Source organism: Sesamum indicum, linkage group LG8 (assembly GCF_026168435.1).
Source record: "Sesamum indicum cultivar Baizhima isolate 11 linkage group LG8, ASM2616843v1, whole genome shotgun sequence".
NCBI classification, from domain to species: Eukaryota; Viridiplantae; Streptophyta; class Magnoliopsida; order Lamiales; family Pedaliaceae; genus Sesamum; species Sesamum indicum.
In genome coordinates this window covers 21,838,129-21,862,452 of record NC_142664.1, presented here as the reverse complement: position 1 = coordinate 21,862,452, position 24,324 = coordinate 21,838,129, and the positions used below count along the sequence as shown (strand labels likewise).

General features: G+C 34.6%; 3 protein-coding genes across 6 annotated transcripts; 1 reads left to right on the top strand and 2 right to left on the bottom strand.

Annotated features, from left to right (window-relative positions):
• Positions 1-5,693: 5,693 nt before the first annotated feature.
• EMB2421 (FAD/NAD(P)-binding oxidoreductase family protein) lies at positions 5,694-10,900 on the top strand. 3 transcript variants are annotated; one of them, XM_088883260.1, is made up of 12 exons: positions 5,694-6,309; positions 6,453-6,535; positions 6,661-6,796; positions 7,523-7,720; positions 7,802-8,013; positions 8,112-8,159; positions 8,373-8,547; positions 8,673-8,785; positions 9,287-9,383; positions 9,464-9,683; positions 9,983-10,139; positions 10,348-10,900. In XM_088883260.1, the coding sequence occupies exons 1-12, from the start codon at positions 6,102-6,104 to the stop codon at positions 10,759-10,761; spliced, it is 2,061 nt and encodes a 686-aa protein (XP_088739386.1). In that variant the 5' UTR covers positions 5,694-6,101; the 3' UTR covers positions 10,762-10,900. The 3 variants fall into 3 exon arrangements, with proteins under 3 accessions (XP_088739386.1, XP_011086743.1, XP_088739387.1); XM_011088441.3 differs by having other exon boundaries at positions 7,523-8,013; XM_088883261.1 differs by lacking the exons at positions 5,694-6,309; positions 6,453-6,535; positions 6,661-6,796 and adding an exon at positions 6,803-6,946 and having other exon boundaries at positions 7,523-8,013.
• A 72-nt stretch (positions 10,901-10,972) lies between these two features.
• On the bottom strand, positions 10,973-15,418 carry LOC105168382 (uncharacterized). The gene is made up of 5 exons (XM_011088443.3): positions 15,057-15,418; positions 12,383-12,539; positions 11,837-11,887; positions 11,575-11,667; positions 10,973-11,262 (listed from the first exon to the last, which is right to left on the bottom strand). Exons 1-5 carry the CDS (start codon positions 15,206-15,208, stop codon positions 11,182-11,184), a joined length of 534 nt encoding a protein of 177 aa, XP_011086745.1. The 5' UTR covers positions 15,209-15,418; the 3' UTR covers positions 10,973-11,181.
• A 1,205-nt stretch (positions 15,419-16,623) lies between these two features.
• On the bottom strand, positions 16,624-24,077 carry LOC105168383 (DEAD/DEAH box RNA helicase family protein). 2 transcript variants are annotated; one of them, XM_088883258.1, is made up of 20 exons: positions 22,935-24,076; positions 22,778-22,831; positions 22,420-22,532; positions 22,055-22,267; positions 21,883-21,961; positions 21,686-21,739; positions 21,495-21,569; positions 21,332-21,385; positions 20,846-20,890; positions 20,651-20,745; positions 20,437-20,566; positions 20,016-20,114; positions 19,698-19,753; positions 19,511-19,613; positions 19,114-19,242; positions 18,212-18,381; positions 17,767-17,791; positions 17,560-17,675; positions 17,011-17,153; positions 16,624-16,916 (listed from the first exon to the last, which is right to left on the bottom strand). In XM_088883258.1, the coding sequence occupies exons 1-19, from the start codon at positions 24,045-24,047 to the stop codon at positions 17,066-17,068; spliced, it is 2,811 nt and encodes a 936-aa protein (XP_088739384.1). In that variant the 5' UTR covers positions 24,048-24,076; the 3' UTR covers positions 16,624-16,916; positions 17,011-17,065. The 2 variants fall into 2 exon arrangements, with proteins under 2 accessions (XP_088739384.1, XP_088739385.1); XM_088883259.1 differs by lacking the exon at positions 17,767-17,791 and having other exon boundaries at positions 22,935-24,077.
• Between the last annotated feature and the right edge of the window lie 247 nt (positions 24,078-24,324).

Sequence of the window (24,324 nt, the reverse complement as noted above, 5' to 3'; positions counted from 1 at the left end):
AGTAAGCGAATTGGATCCCAAAGCAGATGTTTGCTGATGAGCAGGGCTCTGTATCTTCAGAGTCATATTTGTTATGAGGATAAGGAATTTAACTTTTTTGATTCCGCCCAAAATAGGATTAGTTTGGTTTTCATTGTACCTAAATATGATACCATGTTATAATAGATTTATAATACCATGTTCAACATAATACAGAGCCTGTGTCCGATCTATTTAAAGGATGAGTGGAATAAGTGTGATAACACATTATTACATCATATCGGATATGGTGTATGAATCATTTTTAACTTTTTGTTGGAATTTTCCAACTTTTTATCTTTCATGTAGTCAATATGAAAGGGAACCCTCATTTGAATGTGAAGAGGAAGAGAACGCCCTCATTTCAGCATATACATATATATATAACTAAAATAAACAAAACAAATTTCCCTCTATTTCAAAAGGTCTGCTAAAAACTTTCTTCTATTTTAAGAATAGGCTAAAAATCTCCCTGTATTTTCTTAAACTTAGTACAATTGTCCCTCTCCATTAAATCTAACTAACGGTGTTAATTTTTCACAAAATAACCATTACACTCTTGCTTAATATATATTATTTTTTATTTTAATAACCTTTGGATATATATTGATTATATTATAGTCGTTAGATCTAATAAATTAATTTTAACCATTGAATTTTAAATTTATAAATGTCGTCATGGCCCGCAAATCTAGGCAACGTCGTGTCACCCAAATCAAGAAAGAGAGCGACCGCGACGCAACCGCTACCCCCAGTTTTTCTTTTTTTTCCCCTTTCTTTTAATTTTTTAAAAATAATTTTAATCATATTAATTAAATATATTTTAGTTAATTAAGAATAATTTTAGATAATTATAATGATTATTGTACTTAAATATATATTTAATTAATTAAAAATAAATTTAGATTTGACAATTATAATTTTTAAATTTAATTTTAAAAATTACAAAATTATTTGAATTTAAATATAATTTATTTTAATAGTTAATATTAATATTAATTACATTAAATATAACTTAATTTAATATTTTAATTTACATTATAAAAATTCAAAGAATATATATATTTTAATTAATATATTTAAAAAATATTTTATTTTTTAGATAGATGAAAATACAAAAAAAACTCAGAATAAGTAAAAATTATACATGTGAAATATATAAATACCATAAGGGCGTTTTAGTAAAAATATCCAAGAAAAGTGAAAAATAGTAAAAAAAAAAAAATATTCCCAAAAGTACAAGGAGTGCGTGTAATGTACTATCCATTAATTACTAATGAAATGGGTGTTTTTGTTGAGTTTTACAAAATATAATGAGTTTTTTACTCTATTTTAAAAACACAAGGGAATTTTTAGCTTTTTCAACAAGACATAGGGGGTAAAATGTATTTTAGCCATATATATATATAGTAACACCTTTCTTCATCTTCTTCTTTTTCTTTTCATATAGTAACACCTTTTGAGGGAGTGAAATTTGTATGGAGTTATCCGAATTGAATTTTCTATTTCAAATTTTTTGTATTTTTTATTTTATTTGATATAAAGTAAATTATAATAAGTTTTTTTATTTTAAGATTTGATGTAATTATGAATAGTCCCTTGTTGTTTGAAAAATTATTAATATCCATAATATTTGATAAAAATTATGTAATTTTTGGTCGGATCGGAGATATGAAATTGTCCACTTTGACCTTATTGCATTGTTTTAAAAGGAAATTAATTTTTTTAAAAATTGACCGAGATGGATGTAAAATTTTGAAACATTACAAAAATATTGTCCACTTAGTTCATAAAAAAATTTCAAAAACTTTTCAAAAATGAGTAAAATTATGATTCAGAGTCCCAAAAATATTTTGACTACACGAAAAACGAAAGCAAACCTAATGGAGACTAACGGATTGAGCTAGTTGTTCGACGGTGGTTAAAATGAGGGGAATATTAGTTTTTCGAACAATGAAGGAGTATTTGTAATTATGTCAAATTTTAGAAAAACTCGTTGAACTGGCCTTTCAATATATATATGATTAATGATTTGTATATAAAATCTTCCCATAAATAAAATAAATTGATGTAATATCTGCACACGTTGCATGTATATATTAATTAGAATAAAAAATACAATAAAGTTCGAAATAAAAATACTTATTTAGAATTCTATCAATTAGATAAAAAATCACACTATACATAACTCAGGTCATATTATATAAAGATAATATTGAGAAATAAATCTAATTGTCTGTCCCATCATCATAATTTACTAATATCAACATAAAAGTATAAAAATTCAATTTTATTATTTCAAGATATTGAGGCATGATCCCCACTCAGGAAGAACTCATTGATTGTGTTCATCTCACGTCTTCCTAACAATAGTTAGAATAAAAATGAAGGGGTAATGCATTAATAAAATGAATAAGACAAGATTGAAGCTTAAAATATTATACATATCAAAGAAGAAAGAGGTTGGTGGGTAGGTGGGTGGGTGCGGGTGGGGGGGGGGGGGGTTGTTATTCATCAATCTCATGGAGGAGAGCCCAACTCCCCACATAGGTAGTACTTTGGAAAAGGATGGCTCCTTGTCGAAACAATGTGTACATAGTCAGATCAAAGACTTTGAGATTGTGACTCTTCACCTACTTGTGGATTTCTAGACCACCACAGAACCATCGAATCCTAGGGTGTATTCTTGGTAGGTTTTTGATGGTCCCTATGTATATTGTGATATGAATGTGCGGGGCCCACGACGGAGTTCGCGTTTAGACGAACATATTTGAATTTGGACGAGAGGTTGGAGGAATGAATTGATATGACTTTATATTAAACGAATTTATGATCTGTTTCAATATTTTTAGGATTCAATGTGTTCCCTTATATGGATGTGTGAGCCCCACTACTAAAAACGCAGGACTACTGGTTATGCCTGAGAATGGATTGGGCTTTCTTTTGGATGGACGGACTTGGATTTAAGCGAAAGGTTTGGAAAAGAACTTGCAATGATTTCATGCTATATTTGATTGATAGATTTGAATTGGGGATGGAGATTTTAAAAAAAATGATTTCAAATGACTCCATACTAAAAGAATTTAAAGTTCATCACTATTCAACAAATAGAAGTTCAGATTTAAAGTTGAAGGATTCGGAATTCCATGAATTTAAAACTATCCAAATATTTTAGAGGTCATGAGTTCGAAACCGCCATGTGCGTGGAATGTTGCCTACTGCATAATAGAAATTATGATTATTGTAATAGTCTTTATTAGATATTTAAAACTAACGAAAATTAACTACTATTCTAAACTCTTGAGTCAACAAGAATATATTTTCTGTAATTCTATAATAATAAATAGATTATCACAATTGTTGAAATATTGATGAATACTAATTTTATTTTAATTGATGTCTTGATAAGATGATTATACACTTGAAATTATCATAAATTCTCTAAAAGTCGTACCTGACATTTGGAGGTGTTGCGATGAATATTGTTGGGTAATATATTTAGAGAGAGATTTGGATTATGCTGCCTCCGATGTGCAAGGAATGCCTCAAATCATCTTCGAACAAAGCCTGCAAAATAAAACACCATCAGAACCGTACTGAGAAGGCCCTAGTAATAACTTGTCGATGCAAAAATCAAATGAGTTGTAGAAAGAAGAGTATTTAAAGTTATAAGAATGCTAGGCAGCAAAAGTTGTATATAACAAATGGAGGATGATTATTTATAAATTTTTTCGAATTGTATGATACTACGTAAAACACATATATGAAAAAGATCAAACAATTACGATGGGTCCATGCAGATTAGGACTTATGAGGTACTGGGGCGATATCATAAAAATCTTAAATAGATGTTTAAAATTATTGGCAGATTGAGGTAGAGTTGGGGATAAGATCGAAATACCATATTCATAAGATCACTCCTGCAACAAGATGGTGCATATTTATAAACTTTGTCAAAATTGTATGATTCTCTATGAACCCTCAATCCAACTTCATTAAGATGATTGAAGTTGCCAAGTACATTATCAGACGGTACAATCGAAACTAAATGATTGGGAAAATACATCGAATAGGCCCGAAAGAACAAATTTGTCCTCCAAAGGCATGAAAAATCACAAACACTCAAGGGGCTGTGTCTTTGTAGTGGGTTCGGTTGCACCCAACCCGTCTGACCCAGTGACCCGATTGATCATCTGTTGATTTAAAACCCATCCGACGGCTTTCTATTGGACACGTGACCCGTATAATTTCTAACACATAAGCTTCTATAAATATATAGAGGGTCATTTGAGATGTATATATTTACTACTATCAGATCGTATTCTGCGACCCCATAGTTTTAAGCTCAAATTTAACTTAAGAATCAAAGAATTTTAACTTGAAGTCACCTTAATTAGTTTAGCGCATTGTGTGCATGTCAGCCTTACTCATCCAAGTCGAGATATTCATCAAAATTCATAATTCAAAACATTTTTAAGTCATCACCAGTTTATCATCGAATTACCTCCAAGTCGTTGAATAGTGATTACCTCGACCCGAATCACTAAGGATACACAAATCAAAGGCCATTTAAGCTATTAACATAATTTTTGGGACTCTTTAGTAATTTCAAAGGGGTTTAAGGGGAGTCCCCACGTCAAAAAGTAATACAAGGAATAAATGTTTTCCAAGTACATACGTTGGGCTAAAATATTGTTTGGTGGGTAGGGGAACACGTTTCTTGTTATGTTATATGTTGGACATGGCACAATCCAATGCATAACTTTTCCTACCTAATTCCCACTTTCTAAAAGCTCATGTTATCGTAACACGACATCAGAAATCGGATTCTGGTTTGAGCTTTAGTAGAGAAAATAATATTATTTTAATTAAAATTATTATTTTGAATTTAATAAAATGTTTTATCTTTTTAACTTTAAAATTTGAAATTAAATTTTTTAAAATGAAAAACTTAATATTATTCAACATAAAAAATTATAATAATGTTATCAATTAAGTTTTCAATTAAACGTAAGATATAGAAAAACAAATAATCAATTATACACTTTTGTTTAAGATTGAAAAAAAATTAACACATTATTAACAATGTGGAAGAAATAGATTTAATAAATTAATAAATTGCACATTCATCTAAATAAACATCATAATGAAATAATAATCAAAATTTAAATAAATTTTAGGTATGAAAATTAATAAATATCTTTTGATTTTGAGAGATTGTAAGTTGGAATCATACTATACAGATGTAGGTATAATTCTGATTTAATAATAGAATTTTAATAATTAAAATTAGTTTTTAATAGTTAATAAATATTATTCTAAAGGCTGAGATGTGTAGAATTAGAAGTTCGTAGTGTTCGTAAAAAACGTAATTAAATAGTATTTGAGGAAAAACACACTAAAAAAAAATAATATTAATACAAGATATCAAGTAATAATTTTAAAATCGTAAAAAAAATATATATTAAGTGATAATTTTAAAAATATAACTTGATATATTATCATTACTATTATATTTTTTCTAATCCAAATATTACAAAATTTGATTTTTATTTATTTTTTATTTTACAAATACTATTCACTTTCAATTAGTACACCTCCACAATAATATTTATTAACTATTTTTTAACACAATATTTATTAACTATTTAAAAAAAAAGAAAAAAGAAAAAGGGTGAGAGAGAGCCATAGCTACGAGAACTTCAGTTTTGAAGGGTTGTGAGAGAGCCAGAGCCAATTAGCCATAATTTCTCTTTGAAGAACTGAACTTTGAAGAGGCATTTCCATTAATTCTGCTGTATATACTGTGTTCTTGGTGGATTAAGGAGTCTGTACTCTGCAGAATCCAGGGTTTCTGGTGAAATTGGAGTTAGGTGAGTTCAATAACTGATTAATCTTTCCTAAAGATTGAATTTTTAGCTGGAAATGGTGTTGGAGAAGAGAGAAGAAACCCTATTGTGCTGAACAAGAGAGAAAGAGAAACCAAGATAGTGCGTGAGTAGTGGAGAAAAACATTCCTGAAATCGAATTCCTTGTGGACGTTCCTTGCACTGCTTTTTGCCGCCGTGAAGCCTCATTCTGTAATGGGATTTCTGGGGATCACGAGGAGGTTTCGTGGACTCTACCGCAGCGGAACAAGAAACAATGTACTTCTATGCAGTTCCTACCTTCAGAGGAGATTCTTGTCGGACTATTACGATGGAATCAACGGCCAAAATTCGGTATTACCAGTCTTGATCGTCGGTGCAGGACCGGTTGGCCTCGTTCTCTCTATTTTCTTGACTAAACTAGGTAAAATTTGTATGTGTAATGGGAAAGAAAGGATTTTTTTTTAGTTTGGTTGACTGATTAAGTTAGTATTTAAGTTTTGGGGTTTCATGGGAAATTCTCCTATGGCAATGATGTTCAATTTTTGTTGTTACGGTGCTCCGCAGGGGTAAAATGTGCAGTTCTGGAGAAAAGCAGTGCTTTCTCGAGGCACCCTCAAGCTCATTTCATCAACAATCGGTCGATGGAGGTTTTTTCATTTTTCTTTTATTTATTAGTTTGGAGCTGTTGATGCAAATATGTTTTTTCTTGGAAGATGTTGAGGTTTCATTCATTAAAGTAGGACATATTTTTTTAGTAGATAATTCATGTCAGGTATTTCGGAAGTTAAATGGCCTGGGTGATGAAATTCTGAGGTATCAGCCGCCGGTGGATTTATGGAGGAAGTTCATATATTGTACTTCGCTCACTGGTCCAGTTCTGGGTTCTGTTGATCATATGCAACCTCAAGGTGATTACAACTTGCAATCTTGAGTGTGGAGAAAATTGGAGTCCCTTAGGGTGATATTCAAAATGTACTATTATGTGGAGAACTTGAAGTCAATCTTGAAAATGCGAAAGGTCTTTTCTTGAAGTCCTATCTATACACAGAATATACAAGGCAAGAAAAGAATGCTATCCTATACCTTAGTGGAATGTAGGGCTTTTTAGTTTTAGCAAAAGGTTAGGAAGGATATAAAATATAGAATTTTGATCTTTCACATAATTTGTCTTTCTGTTCGTTTTCCTTCGGTGCGGAACAATTTCTTTGTTTTCAGGTTTATATAATTTAATCTGTTCCTTCTTTGTGGTTGATATTTTAACAAAGCTCAATAACTCTTAGAGCAAGTCTATCAGTAGCTTTTAGGTTTTATCTTCTGTCGCAAATTCTGGTATATACTGATTTTGACCGGATTGTGTGCCCCGTTACTGTTGCCCACTTTTCACAGTATAAACTTATGAGGGTGCTAATTAGACAGCTCAAGTGTAGGTTTCATATAAGAAGCAAAGGGTTCTTTATTATGTTCTTTTCCCTTGCTTTATATCGTGAAGTGTGAGATTTCTGCCTGTTCCTGTTTCTTAAGTTGATTATGTTCTTTTGTGATTTATAATTTGACAAAGCCCAAAACCTCTATGGAGTAGGTCTATTATTGGCTTTTAGATCGTCTTTTACCGGTGCAACTTCTGTTATGTGCAGATTTTGACCATATTGTCAGCCCAGTTTCTGTTGCACACTTTTCACAGTACAAACTTATGAGGTTGCTAATTGAACAGCTCGAGGACATTGGTTTTCATATCAGAAGTGATGGGTTAATGAACTCTGCTGACTGCAAGCTTGCAGAGAAGGAGATATTATTGGGGCATGAGTGCAAATCTATCAATGTTACAGAAAATGGTATAACTGTGACTGCACATGTAACAGGGGAAGGAAAGCATGTAAGGAAAGATTTCCTATGTAATTTCGTTGTCGGTACAGATGGTGCAGGAAGTACAGTGAGAAAACTAATGGGAACAGCCATGAGTGGCGAGCAGGACTTGCAAAAGCTTGTTAGTGTACATTTTATGAGCCAGGACCTTGGGCAATACTTGATAAAAGAGAGACCAGGAATGCTGTTTTTTATCTTTAATACTGAAGCCACAGGTGTTCTTGTTGCTCATGATCCAAAGCAAGGGGAATTTGTATTGCAGGTGCTAACATTCAGGGCTCTATTTTGACGCACATGAATTATTTCATGCTGTTAGTTTACCAGAAACTTACAATTTCCAGCATCATCAATCTTATGCAGGTACCTTTCTATCCACCCCAGCAGAAGTTTGAAGATTTTAACCCCGGGGTAATCTCCTAGCTCTGCAGCTTAGTTCTCACTAGCATGACTTAAATTTTCTGATGAAATTGAATTTATTTGCCAAGTACGGTATTTGGTTTATGGTTAAAATGTTTTGCAATGGTTAATGTACTCTTACTAAACCTGTTTCCAGCATGGATGCCATTAAGAGTTGTAAATTAATCTTGTAATTGTTCTCATAAAGAATTTGATTTTTGTTAGATGTGTGAACAATTAATCTTCAAACTGGTCGGCCGAGAGCTTGCAGACATAAATGTGCTGGATGTTAAGCCTTGGGTGATGCATGCTGAAGTTGCTGAGACATTCTTAGCCGGTAACAACAGAATAATACTTGCTGGTGATGCTGCTCATCGCTTCCCCCCTGCTGGTGGTTTTGGTATGGACTTATTCTTGTTATTGAAATAGTTCTCCTTTTGCAAGTTGCTGATAGTCAGTTTTTTTTTTTTTAATCCTGGAACATTCTAGTAGGTGTAACTTAGGATTCTTCATTACATTTTTGAGGTATGAATACTGGCATTCAGGATGTCCATAATCTTGCCTGGAAGTTGGCTTCCGTACTCAAGGGAATCGCACCACCGTCAATTCTTTCCACTTATGAAACAGAGCGTAGGCAGGTATTGCTCGTGTAGTTTGTGCTAAAATCAACACATCACTACTATATTAGGGCCTGTTTGGTCTTATTTCTAGCATTCATTTATAACGCCAGCATTTTCAAGATTTCCAGGGTTAAATTTACTTTCACTTGGTTTCCATGTTGGAAATCAAAATGTAATTGGCTTATTATGTTGGAAATGTTGAAAAATATTGTTTACACATCTCATGCTAAATTTTTTTTTTTTTTTTCTTTTTCTATTGTATTTGCATTTAATATTTAATATTTTGAGTTGAGCTTTTAAGAAAAGTTGGGTTCATCACCTACTTTATGTCAAATCTATTTATTGGATGGTGAAAATGAAAGTTTAGAATTAAGCGAACTAGAACTAAGCATTACTTTGTTGGAAGGTGGTAAAAACAATTGAGGTGTGATCTCTAAAATAGTAGAAAATGAAACCAACCCGCCCTTAAATTTTCAAAACAATGACAGTTGCCTTATGTGAATTCCTGAAACTTGTCAGATTGCTCTCTTTAATACAGCACTAAGTGTCCAAAATTTTAAAGCTGCAATGGCAGTTCCTGCTGCTCTTGGTCTTGATCCCAGGATTGCTAATTCAGGTAAATCGATGAACTTCAAAGTTGAAGTTTTTCTTGCATCACTCTGTTAGTTACCTAAACCTTTTTTCCTTTATTTACAGTACATCGCGCTATAAACGATACTTTTGGTTCCATATTACCGTCTGGTCTACAAAGGACTATTTTGGATGGAATATTTAGTATAGGCCGTATGCAGCTTTCCAATTATCTTCTGAATGAAAATAATCCTCTTGGATCGTCAAGGCTTTCTAGACTAAGACAGATATTTGAAGAAGGGAAAAGCCTTCAGCTCCAGTTCCCTGCCGAGGACTTAGGGTTCAGGTGCCTCACGACATTCACTATAGTTGCAGCCTTAAACTTATCTATTTATCTTAGGAGTAAAAAACCTACTTTGCATTATGCCAGTCAAGTCTGGAACACCTTTGAGACGATCAACCACATGCAATATTTTTCTGATTGTTAATGTGTCTTTAGTGAATGCTGACCTTTCATGGTTTTAAGTTTGAATTTCTCAAATATATCTCTATTCTTCCACAATGGAGAATTTTTCCTTCAATTGTAACTGCTTAAGGTACAAATGGTATTTCATGATGAGTTTAATCTCCAAGTCTTTATGTCAGGTATTCTAAAGGAGCGCTAGTATCTGATGGTGATAGTTTGTCGGGTGCACCACAAGAAACACCAACTGGACGTAGGAGGGACTATATTCCCTCTTCAGACCCTGGATCTAGACTGCCTCATATGCAAATTCGAGCATTATCAGAACTCCTGAATAAGGTCTCTCTGCTTGCGCCCCGCTTTTTTGTTCCAGTTCATGGATATTTCATGTAACACTTAGCTTCAGTCTATCAACAACTAGGAAATCATTGTGAAGGGCAGGAGGGTCGCTAAGAGACTCTTCCACCACCCCCCCCTTCCTATCCCCTTTGTTTTCTCCTGTAATTTTGTATATTATTTCTCAGATTTTTTCATCTTTTTATCACAGGACGCCTTCTCTACTCTGGACCTTGTATCTGTGGATAATGTCGAGTTTGTTCTTATTATAGCGCCAGTAGAAGAGTCCTATCAGCTAGCCCGAGCTGCATTTAAGGTGGCTGAGGAATTTAAAATTCCACTTAAAGTATGCATAATGTGGCAACAAAAATCAACAGGAGGAGTAGTCAACAGCAAAAAAGCACTTTTTCCTTGGACGAATTTTATAGACGTGATCGAAGCTAAGAGTTGTCCTACTTCACCGTCGTGGTGGGATCTCTGTCAGATGACGGATAGAGGAGCCATTTTAGTGAGGCCTGATGAGCACATTGGTTGGCGGGCAAAGACCGGAATCAAGAACAATCCTCATTTGGTTCTAAAGAAAGTTTTTTCTGCTGTACTGGGATTAGAGTCCAGCCCCACATAGTGAAATATATATTTCCAAAGGAAGACATTTATTATTATTACAACATTCATAAACTTTTTCTGCCAGTAGTAGTACAGCAAGATGATAACATGTTCATGGTTACTAGATAGTAATCCACTGATTTGTTGATTGAATTTAATCTCAGACTGCAAAACTGGAGACACTTAAATACAATATTGTTTTCTTACTAAAACTGATTTTGCTATTTACGTTAGATACTGAAAATCCAGAAATGCTCCTTTATACTAACTTGCCCTTCTCATACATAGAAGACATAATCTAATACGATGGGACTTGGGAAGCTGGCACCATTTTCTGAACAGTTTGGACCAAAAAGCTGATAAGCTGTATCTAGAATCTACATCTATGGTACTGATTATATATGTATCTAAATCACAATGCTGGTGACGATATGTGAAACTATGAGGTTTGGACATCGGGGCCGCTGATCAACTTTATAATTGCTGCTGTAATGAGTCCTAGTAGAGCACCAACAACCACCTGATGTCAGAAACCAAAAATTTCAGAGATAAGCAATCCCAGTTACTATGAAGAGCCTAAGCCTGACACCTTAGGATTAGATGAAGTTCAGATGGAAATAACTTTCTTAAACCAAGGTTCCGCACATGGAATGGTCATGATTACACCATGTGAGAACATCGTGATGTAAAGACACCCTGATTTCGAACTATTGCAAGTAGTGATTTTGAATGTCAAAAGTTGTTCCATTTGCCAGATAGAGACTAAGAAACTAAAATTTCAATATAAAAAATACTTTCAAATTTATTGCACTTTCAAAGTACAAAGTTGAACCTGAGTAGGAGTATGACCGAGAAGTTCACGCAGAGGTCTGCTTTCAGCAAGAGGATGCTCAGCTGGAAGTTCAAACAAAATTTGATTCAGAACCTGAAACAAATTCACTTTGTTAGATGTTCCCTTAACATACATAAATGGGAAGGCTCGCTTCTACTCTTTGCTGAGTGTGTGCTTAAATTTTTGGCAATTTTCAGAGGAAGGATGGAAGATGCTTGTGCATTTAGACATGCTTCTACAAACAGCAGTGGGAACTACAAACCTCTGCTTGGCGTCCGGCATGTAATCTTACACCCGTTGCATCATACATCACCTGCCACAAGTTGATAATGTAAGTAATTCAGCTGTAAAAAACGCTACGAAACCAAGGACAACATGGCAATGTCTCAGGCTGGAAGGTTGACAAGTAATTACTAAACAGTTAACAAAAACCACTTTCTTGAAAACAAATTGACTCCCTATGCTTTCACAGGAATTATTGGTACAGGAATTTGCTTTTTTCCCAGAAAATTCTGTTGAAGTAATTGAGAACTGAGTCACAAGTATCAGATTGTCCATACTTCCTAGCATTGCCAATTTCAGATAAATTCCAATCAAGACAAATGGATTGAAATATCTACTAAAACCACTTGCCATCCCACAAATTGATGTTGATTAGTATCACTTGTTCGACAGATTAGTGTTCCGACAACTGATAAAAACGAGAAATGTCGTATCAAACATGTTTCTAATAGCAAGCACACAATGAGTCAACATGGTTACAGGATTAATAAAACTACAACGTCATAACTAAATGTGTAGATCTTACCACACATGCCAAGATTAATGCGGTCGCAAATAGTGATCCTCCAAAACCCTCTTGCAGACCAACAGCCACTGCAAGAGCTGTAACTGTTGCTGAATGGGATGATGGCATACCACCGGATCCAGTGAGTTGCTTCAGATCCCAATGGTTTTCCTTATACCTGCCGGAGCATTATAGTATTAAGGCTTTCTATAGGTCACAATCTGCATGCATTAGTTCCTGCAGCTTTGAAGTTTAGGGTTATTATAGAAAAGCCCCTCTCTTTCACAAATTACAGATACCCCCTAGTGTCATACTTTACTGCAGATTTCGTTGTAATGTGCGACATAGTGTAATTTTTTAAATTGGAGGGTTTTTCTATAACATTCCTAAACTTCAGGGGTTGTCCCTTTCGTTTACCATGCGTGTAGGAAAGGAAGCGGTAGGCGGTTGGGACCCATAAAATATTGTTTATCCAAATCAATTTGTAAATGATTAAACCATCCCTACCTCAATCCTCAAGGCTTCCGGATGAGGAATAATTGAAAAAGCAAATAGATGTAGACCTGCATTTTGATGTGCCGTGCTATTCAAGATCCACCAGAAATGCACAAATATTTGTTCAATCCATTTGAACTTGTGCCAAGATCTTAAAGGTGCGGTCAGGTAGCTGTTAATATTCTCTGTGAATGTATGCATCGATGGATAACTCTAGTCGATAAAACAACAAAATTTCAAAATACTAAATCCCAATCTGATCGTGTATGTTCACACAAATCAAAGGTAGTTCAATTACGGGTAGCATCTAAGTCTATCGGAGTGTTATCTAAGGATCGAGGTTGCCGGGATCCCAGCAAAAGTTCTGGATACTTAAATTAAACGAGGTGATTTAGATAGTTGGACAGAAATGTAAAAGTCGTAAATGAAATGTCACATACCTGCTAGGTGTAATAGCAATGGTATATGTAGTATTCAAACACATGTGGATGTCCATCATGTACAACCACGAGGGTTTTCGTTATATTTAGAGGGTTTCCAGCTTCAGATCATGTAGACCCGAGCAGCTAAAAATGCACAGATCCTGTGTGGTGTTTGGAAATAACATTTTGATAAGGAGGACAAATACGAATTTACATTAGTCGAGGGTCGAGGCCCGACACCATTAAGTCCCTTGATGCCATTGTATCTAAAACAGAACCAAAGAAGTACTGGATATAAATGGTCAACAATCTGATGACTTCCTATGTACACAAGCTTATATTCTAATTAGAAATTGAGCTAAAGAAGCCCTACACCATTAAGTTCTCCTACATTACTGTAATTCTGAAAAAGGACCAAAGAAGTACCAAATATATAGGGTTATAGTCCCATGCTTTCCCATGAACAAAAAGCTGATATTATAATTAGAAATTGTGCTGAAGAAATATGTGCCTTGTATAAAAAATTAGAGTATACAGCTTTCTTGATAATAAAGCATCATATTACGAACCTACATACTCTTTTTTTCCCTTTTACACACGCACCCATCCCCATCCCCACTCACACACACACACACTCAAGATGTGATTTCAAGACTTTCAATAGGAAATCTTGAGCACAAAACCACTAGATTATCCCCTAGTGGACACCCTACATACGTGGTACTTCTTTGGTCCTCAGTCCTCAAGGAGCAGGACTCAATGAAGGGCCATTACCATTAACTATGGTAAATACATATTTGCCTTCCAAGTGAAATTATTAGACCAAACACTCTGCAGAACCAAACACTCTGCAGATTCACACAGTTTTTTTAACTTGTCTGGATATACATGACTTAAACTCAGAAGCCCTTTATATTTAACACAAACCCTCATGATCAACATATTTACATGCCCACAACAAGTACCACCACTCTTACACTTAGCAGGTATCTGATGTTTACTGTACCTTTTTCACAATTCTCTCCAACTACCTATTCATTGGGATCTCTAGCGATGCCTTGATAGGCTTAAGTACTACCCTTGATCGAACTACATCTGACTTGCTTGGATTCACACGCCTGCAATCATTTTGGAGCTGGAAAATTCAGGTTCATTCAGAATTCTAATCCTAGGCCTCTTTAGAATTTTATTAACCTCAACTAGTTTACACTTCCCAGCAAGGATCACATGGACTTAATCTAAGCTAAACAGAGATGGGATCATGATGACGTACTATGAGAAACCTGACAAATAATTTCGAAACTATTACCTACTATTAACATGATTATAATAGCAACAAAATTCTTCCGTACCATATAATAAGCAATCCTATTCTTAATTGCATTTTCAGCCAAAAAAATATGATCCAGAAAAGTTTATATTTAAACACCTTGCCAGATAAGCAAGATCATCACTTTGCAGACCATGATTATAATATTCTTTGAAACAAATGAATCCTATTTGAATTAAGATCATCGATTTGCAGACCACGATAACAATATTCTTTGAAACAAACAAATCCCATTCGAAATTATAATATCTCTCTCTCTCTCTCTCTCTCTCTCTATATATATATATATATATATATATCACACACACACATACGCGTAGTCTGCAAGATCATAGCAATTACAGACTATCATCCCAAGTTTCTTGAATTTAAAAAAGAAAACCCACTAGAATTAATCAAACACAACACACACACACACACAGAGATGGATGAAGGAGAAGAAGCATACCAGGAATTTAAGAACTTAGAGGCCTGGGCAATAGCAAAGGCAAAAAGGGCAGAGATCAAGGGATAATTCCAGAAAAACGACGAGCTAGGATACGAGGTTGTCGCCGTCTCAGTCGCCTTTCTCATGGGATCCCCCAAATCACCCCTCACCATTCTTCGATTCTTTGTTATCCACTTTCCTCGATTTTTACAAACAGAAAATTCTGTCTCAACACTTTTCCTTTTTTCTTTTCCGGGCCCAAAACATCTGCTTTCTTCAGTCAAAGATTAACGTAGAAATGGAAGGTAAAGGAGGCAGAATCAGTGTCAATGTTATTGGTTAGGAAGCAAAAAGAGATTTTAGTGTGTGTGTGTGTGTGTCAACTAAACAAACGGTCAACAAACTAATATTTTCTTGTCACCACAACTCAATATACCTTTCTTTTACATACTAATTAACCGGCCCGTCTGTATAATAAATAATTTTTTATAATTTAAAATATATTATTAATAAAAATAAATAAATAAAAAAATCAGTTTAAGCTATTATTAATATAATAAAAAAATTAGTGTAGTTTGTAGTGATGTTAAAACATTGTAAAATCACTTCTATTAAAAAAAATGTAATTATAATTATTTAATTTAAAAAAAAATGCGATGATATCATTACTTGTTGTTTAGCCTTTTTTGTTATAGTAATATAGATAAAGATCTTTCTATCTCACTTTCGAATATTTTATTTTTAAATTATAAAATAAATATCAATAAATTATATATTGATGTTATAATAATGCAAACATTAAAGTGCGATAGAAGATCTCTCGTTCTAAAATTCAATCCCCTTACCAAATTTGATTATTTACTTTTCTTTTTCTATTATGATATTTTGATTGATTCACGTTTTTTGCTACTTTATTCTAGTAATATTTCATTCTTGAGAAAAATCAGTATGCAATTTCTTTTATTTATGTAACTTTACAAAAGAATTAAAAAAAATATTGTAATTTTAATTAATTACATGAAAAAAATCATAGATTAAGTTGAGAAAAATAGAAGAAATATTGCAGCAAATATTCCCTCAATGTTTTATATTATTATAATATTGTGTATCCTTATATTTTAATTGTCTTCTAACATCATAATTTATCAACATTTAAAAAGAAATAAAATGAATTGTCTTTTAATATTCACATTAACTAACATAAGTTACTGTTTAATTACAAATAATAGTAGGAATTTCGTTTGTGAGGCAGACAATGACTTACATATAATCTTTGATGTAACATGAAAAATACAATAATATTGATAATAATATCAAAATATATTCAAAAATTTAAATTTATTACTAGTTTACAACTAAAATTCATGTTATAATGGATGCCAATCAAAATATGTTTGCAATTAAATATATAACTAAAAATTCTGCCAAATTAAAGAATATTTACAGTTAAAAAAGGAAGTGTATGGAACATGTTAGAAGTATATATTGAGTTGATTATACATTTTAAATATTTGAGTTTTTATAATTTAAAAGAGTTTCAATACATCACATTTATTCACTACAACACGCAAACAAAAAGATTGGGACATAGAATAAGAATATTGTTGATCTTGAATGAAAGCAATGGTTCGATTTGAAAAATACAGAAATTGTAAATAGCCGTTTGACTTCGGATGAAACATTATTTTCACATTACCTTGCTTGTCACCTTCAGCAACAAAGACAGGGCTAATATGGTGAAAAAGGTACAAGCTTTCTTTGCTATGCACAAGGTGCAATCATATTTACATCCATGTGACTGGTAATTGGTTATACACATAATGGAAAACTTTGTGATGGACGAGCAGTCAGAGTGGCTAGTGCCAAGTATGTATGTTCGTGCTGAAAGAAAGACAGCAAAACGAGATTAAGTGACTTGATTCCAAGCAAAGGATGATTACATCGGAGATATGAGGTTGAGGCAAGAAAGGTTTACCGTGATTCTTCAGCAATGGTGTTATACTCGGCATACACACCTGCGAAAAGGATGCTTAGTTCACATCCTTTCCCACAAAATTTATTAGCTCTAGCTTTGCTGCTTCCATTACTGTTCTGAAATCCATATGCGCATATCTTCCCCTGAAAATTCAGTTGGTTTTTGCTTCACTTGAAAGAATTCATGAGCTATGGAATAGTAGAGATCCAGAGGGTGGTGGAGGGCTTATATCCCACAAATATCAGAAATACTTGGGAGGAATCACGCACATGTAGTACTGAAGATACATGCAGTGTGGATTTCATGCATGCCGATTATAAAATAGGACTGTCGAGATTTGAGAAAGTAAAAGTGAACTTGACAGACACCGAACGAAATTTAAGTTGAACAGAAAACTGTCAGCCTATTTTGTCAAACTGAAGAAACAAGGTTCCGTCTAATTGCATTAGTCTAATTAAGCTCACAACAATTTCTATCTATCAGAGACAATAAAAGAAAATATTCTCAAAAAATATAATAAAAAAGTTTATGAATTTTCCCCAGAATTACCAAAAATGAGTCCTTGACCAAGTAGCAGCAGGAAAGGCTGGACTGGAAAGTCCGTGCAGTATTCTCGCAACCGCCCTTGGAGTGAATTTCGCCTGTGAGTTGCTTTGGAGAAAAACCTAATCCATTAACGGAGGATGAATAGTTACAACCTTGTCTAATAAAGTTTCCTTCAAGAACGAACGAGGATGCAAACTTATGGATCTCTACCTTTATATCTGCCCGCAAAAATGGACTGCAACATGAAACATGTCTACATTAATTCAATGATACAACAGCCCAAATATGTTTCTGGAAGCAGGCTTCTTGATACAACATAAACATGCTTAATTGCAAATCGCCAGCTAAAGTATTACTAACTTATAGTAGTCCATCATTGTGGAGGTTGAATAATACTGATACAATTTCTCTGAACAGCTGAGGTGCATAACAGTGATATTGATTTTTAGCATGACATGTAAATGAAGCACAAAAGAATACAAAAATCATGCTTATTTCAGTTTTTCATGTTCAATAAATTCACAAGGAGTTCCATACTTGATCTGTTCAGTTATAACAAGGTTATAAATGTCATTGGGTGCTTACACATGGAAAGCTCTACTGCAAAGAATTGAACTGGCTTAAATATTGCTGAAGTTTTTACTAAATCCAGAACCTGTTTTGATCCGTCTGAACAGCCACACCAACATCATCATCCCTGTTGAAGTACTCGAGAATCTTCTTTTGCAAACAAGGTGTATGTTGATCCTTGCGGCAACCATGTGCATTATCACACACTTTCGCAGCAAAGGTTGCAGCATTAAACACCTCATCTACTTTTCGGACCTATATAAAGGCAATTGCATGTGACTATATATTGCAACTTAATAAAATTATAAAAATTAGAACATGATAGGCAAATATGGTAAGCTAGCACTGGCAAAGGGGAAAGTGGTAAGAAATTTTTCATATGCATTATCAGCCAATTGTCATTTGCTAGAAGGGCAGCAGATAGGATTTCAACGAAGTCTTGTGAGCATTATAGTAAGTAGAGAACCAAATGGAATCTGGGGATTCTTTTGAGTGTCTTAATCTATGATAACACAGAGATGGAGGTCATAGAATAGGAATAAACAGTGGTATGGCAGGATAGAACCATGAGAAAGCCCTTTAAAGCATTATAATTCACACACTACACGAAACATTTAGGCTTTGTTTGGTTCTATGTCTAAGGTAATTTTCTTTATTTTTGAAAGACAGATAATTGTGTGCTTCTTGGAGTTTCTGATTAATGTGTTTGGTTTGGTATTAGGTAAGATAAATAAAAATAAGTTAAAACACACTGAAAAATATGACTAGTAAAGACATAGGCAAACCTTGGGGATAGTATTCGCTATCTTTTGATAGGGGAAGAGAAGAAATGAAAACAAACAAAACGCATGTTAATTCTAGAAACTTCAGTTTTAGCACCGCAGAACCAAATAGCTACTCAAGGATAAATAGAAAATAAAGCGGAAAAAAAGAAAAAGATAGAAGGAAGAATGGAAGCCAACCAATAGCATGAAAAAGGGCAATCACCTTACAAGTTTCAACCTCGCCAAGCCACTTTGTCAACTGCGCTGCTAAAGAACAAATATCCTTTGGGCCTTTCAAAATTGTATAACAAAACGCCTGATCTTGCAACTCATATGTGATTTCCCCCTTCAACTGACCAAAGAAAATTGATCCTGTCAATGATGAATCTAAATTTACAATAAAAGTGAACATAGTAAGTTTATTATTACATGATCTATAAAATATGGTCTAGGTATAATACAACTGGTGAGATACTCGGGTACAACAATAGGAGAATATATCACAGAATAATCCTTGTTACATTGTTTGCAAGAACTAGGGATGATGCAGATCATTATTATGCTAATCTAGCTATATTAGTGAAACAATGGAAGGACTGGAACAAGACAATCACACTAACCTTTAGACTCTGCAAGTGATTTGACATGTCAATAGGCTGCATCTTGATGCTATTTGCAACCGATGGAATGTGAAACACATACTGCCCATCTTTCATCTCGGACCTGTCTTATAAAGCATGCTTATGTAAACAAATTTGGATAATTAACAGCTTGATTTGTCAGTAGGAGCCGAGTAATAGTTCTCACTTCTTGAAAATTGCCGCAACCACAGTATCTTTAGCTGCAAGCAATGGAGGCGGAGTCTGCAGTAGGAAGTTCATCAAGATTCCAGGCAGAACAAATTTGAATTAGAAGGCAGACAAGTCAACATGTTAGCATTAACTGTAATCATGTTGACTTGCTATTCCGTCATGCAGATCATATGTTACCAAAGCAGGATACCTCTTTGTAAAAGTAACTGCAGAAATGGGTAACTACCTCTCCTAAACTAAAATACTAGACAAAAGGCATGAAAATACAAATATGTTCCACATGGTAACTTTTGCAAAAGTTTAAGTTACTCACCTGATGAAAATTTAAAGTGCAAGTTACATTTATCTGTGGAAGCAAATTAATGTACTGAACTTCACCCAACTCCAACTGTGTGAGAATCGTTAGAATTACCTATACACCGAGAAAAAGTGAGAGTCAACATAATAAGATTAAGCTCACTAGAAATAGCCGGTCAAGTTTATGCATCACTTTTTGTATCTGAGGTATTGGCAAACCCAAATGTCATTGTTCCAAAATTTATCATTTTCGAAAAACAACCTAGAATCAGCAAAAGGAACTGGTTCGCTAGAGAAATAAACAATTTCCCATTATCCGGAAAAAAGTGGCTTCTAGGTCAATATGCAGGTGTCTAGACAAAGATTTGACTGGGAAAATTCAGACTTCTAAATCAAGAAGCATTTAAAACTTGAAGCAAAAGCAGCTAGTGAAGGACCTCTTCTTTCATGTCAAATTTACGACATGCTGATTCTTTAACCATTGAACAAATTCCTTCAGTTGAAAGTCCGTCGCTCATAAAGACTTGACAGAGTAACTTGTTGACGGCATATTCATCCACACCATCGCTGAGAAGCAGAACATGTTAGTACAATCTAGATATTTAGCTATGAAGAAGGGAGAACAGACCTCAAAATGGTCTAATCAATTACCTGTGCATCAAACTACGAAGCTTGAAATATATGGCATCATCAAAAAGAAGATGGCAATAAGACAATCTACCATCACGCCCAGCACGACCAATTTCCTGAATTGACAAGATGGTACATCTATTTTTAGCAGCTTGAAATAAAATTCACCATTCAACTGAATCAGTCGGAGACAATTGCACATGGGATTTTTTTTACCTGAACATACTCTTCTAAACTTTCTGGTAAGCTATAATGAATAACCTGAGAAAAGCATTAGGAAAGATTAGAAGAAATTTTCATAAATGTGGATATAAAAGAAAAAAGCAAGTTTATCCTGAGAAATGTAACAAAGACAAACAGCTAATAGTTGTATCAATGTAAGAGTTGCTACAGATTGGGGTAGCAAGTCTTTCTGGCCAATGAGTTATCTACACATAATGGAGAAGTTCCTCATCTAATATAAAGACTTTCTCAATATCTGCATGCTATTAGATACTTGGTTTGATTGCTCAAAGAATTCCTGATATCGTTCTTTGAACTATTTTACAAGTAGTTCATTGAGTCTGAAGAATTGCACGTCATATGTGGTGAAGTTTAAAGTTAGTGCATGGTTTATTGAAATTATTTACTTTAATACAATTGTGCCCATATTGGTGAAGTAATCCAAAGATATGCAAATAGAAGAAAGGAAAGTTCACTTACAGCTCCAACATCGCTTTTATCAAGTCCCATACCAAATGCTACAGTTGCAACAACCTTTAGAAACAGAAAAGAATAAACCAAATTGGTTCATATACCAGAAAATTGAAGAAGTTAATGCACAGGAGGCCAAACTGTAAAAAAGATAAACAGACCAACTTCTTACCACTCTAATCCTGTTTGCACAAAATAAATCCTGTACACGACTTCTATCTTTTGCAGGAATTCCACTATGGTAACTCTGAACAAAAAGAATAGTACTTTTATTTCGATGCCACATATGCAAATGAGGGAAAATCTCAAGATAAAAACAGCTTGATCTTTCAACTGAATGAAGCATGCAAATGCAACACTAACCTTTGCGGAGATATTGTTATCACAGAGATGCTTGCTTATCATGTCAGTTTCAGACTATAGACCAAAATGAAGGATAAAATGTTAAATGAAAGTTAATATTCATAACAAGTAAATAAATATCCCTGAGCTAAGTCGCCAATTTAAAAATCAAAAACCAGAGTCACATATATGTGATATTAATGGTGGGAAAAGTACACCTGGAATTTACAATAGATGATAATGCTTTTGATACTCAAAAAAGGTGAAGATTTAAGCAGTGCCATCAAATCTTTCATTCTGCAAAGTTGTTGAAACATAGAGATATTTTCAGACTTTAGGGGAGGCTTAAGGGACTAGACCATTAATTAGCTTGAGTATGCACACACATACCTGTTCCCACTTATAGAAACTGACAGATGCAGATTATCCCTCAATTTGGCTGACTGGATAAGATTTGCTGGAGGAATGTCTAAAGCATGCATTACATCACACAATGTTTTTTTGGTTGCAGTTGCAGTCATTGCAAGAATGCATCCTGCATTAAGCTTACCACGGAGCAAGGAGGCTCTAAGCCTCATATATGAAGGTCGAAAATTATGTGACCTGCCAACATATTTCAGTATTTGAGAAAAATGTAGTTCAAGTTTTCTGATGAAGAATGGTCGGCCAACAACAACATTAGTGAAGGGTGCTAAACAAGTAAAGGAAAGATAAATTTGAAAAGCAAAGGAGAAAATTTTTCGAGAAGCACTCACCACTCTGATACGCAGTGGGCTTCATCAACAACCACAAGAGATAATGGCGAAGGGTGAGAAAAGATGGAAATAAATTCTGCATTCAGAAACCTTTCCGGCGAAACAAAAAGGACCTGGGACATGAAATGAAAGAAAGTAAGATATATTAGCTTTTTGGAATATATTCAAAGGTTCTGGCAAAAAGAAGTCCATCCAAAGTTTAGAGAATAGCTTATTGGTTGCAAACAGTCCAGCAACACCAATTTGTCAAATTCTAATGTTGTGGTTATAAAGTCTGATGGCATTGTGGCTGATATAACTAAAAACAGAATTGGAGAAAGGTTCAGGGGCGACCAAAGAGGTAAAGACATAAAAGAACCTTTATCACTCCTTCTTGCAGCAACCGGAGTGTTTCAGAAGCCTCTTCTGCTGTCTAAACAACAACAAATACAGAGAGTTAGTTAAAAGAATTAAGAAAAAAGAACAAGCAAAAAGAAACTCAAAGCACACACTTAAGACACCAGGAAAAAAGCAACCTGACTGCTGCACAAGAGACCACCCTGAACCGCTGGAGGCAACTGCTTAAGCTGATCAATCATCAAAGCTACTAAAGGGCTCACCACGAGTGTAAGTCCTGGCAACACCAGTGCTGGTAACTGATAACATAATGACTTGCCAGCACCTGTTGGCAAGACAAGCATTGTCGATTTCCTAGAAAGCACCATCTTTATAGCCTCTAACTGACCGTCCCTAAATGAATCATAACCATGCGTCAACTTCAATAATTTCAGCAAATTCTCGTCCGATGCCTCATTTCTCACCCTCATCACAGCCTCTTCAATCAACTCAGCATCAAATTTCGATCTTTCCCGTCCCTTTCCAATATCCACAACCAAACCCTCTTCATCTAAAACACCACTTTCATCGCGTCCACCTCCGGCACTTCCCTTACTACTTTTATGATACTTCTGACGCCTATTTGATGAACTGAAGCCCGTTTTTTTATTCTTAAATGTAAACTTTTTCCTCCCATAGCCATTGATGTTAAGCTTCACGAAATTCCCTTCACTAACACATTTGGCCCTCTTAACTGTCAGCACATCAGAATCATTACCTCCAATCAAACCAAGATTTTTCCTCAGCTTTTTCACCATAAGCCCTGTACCAACAACCTCATCCTTGACGACCTCTCCCAAACCAGCACTTTCAACCGACGCCTCGCTTTTCATCTGAACTGAATTGTCAGCCTCAAAGTTGAGATTCTTATTTTGAACCTTCAAGAAAGACGCGAACTTTGAGGCGCAGTGGCCACCATGAAGAAGCCCATCAGGGGCATTCTTGCCATCTTCGTTCGCTGATTTCTTGATTTGGAAAGGCAAATTAGAGAGGACTGGGAGGGTCTTTTGCGGTTGGGGTCCGACTGCGTCTGTTCCAGGAGGCGGTTTAGCGTTTTTCTTGGAGATATTGGGCTGCAAAATGGTCCTTGAATTGGTTGAGGTGGAAGCTGAGGTTTTGGTTCTCGATTTGGTGGAGGAGAGAAGATCGGCGGCCCGAAGCAGCTTCGTAGGCGAAAAGCCAGTGGCGATGGACGGAGAAGTAGGTGGCGTGGCGGAGATGTGAGAGCCGTCGGAGTCTGAATCGGACTCCATGGGGTGGGGAGTAGAGCAGTGTGTGAACTGTGTGTGTATAGATGATTTTCCCGCCAAAGGTTCGCTAAGGCGCATAAGGGTGTTTTCGTCATTTTGACTTGAAAATATATTTTTCTTCTTTTATTTAATTTAGCTGTGGTATTAAGTTGTCCGTATATATATCAAGCAATAGCCGCACATAAATAATTTTTTATATTTTAAAATATATTATAAATAAAAATAAAATATATAAATAATATATTATATTTTAAAATAAATAATATTAATTTAAAAATAT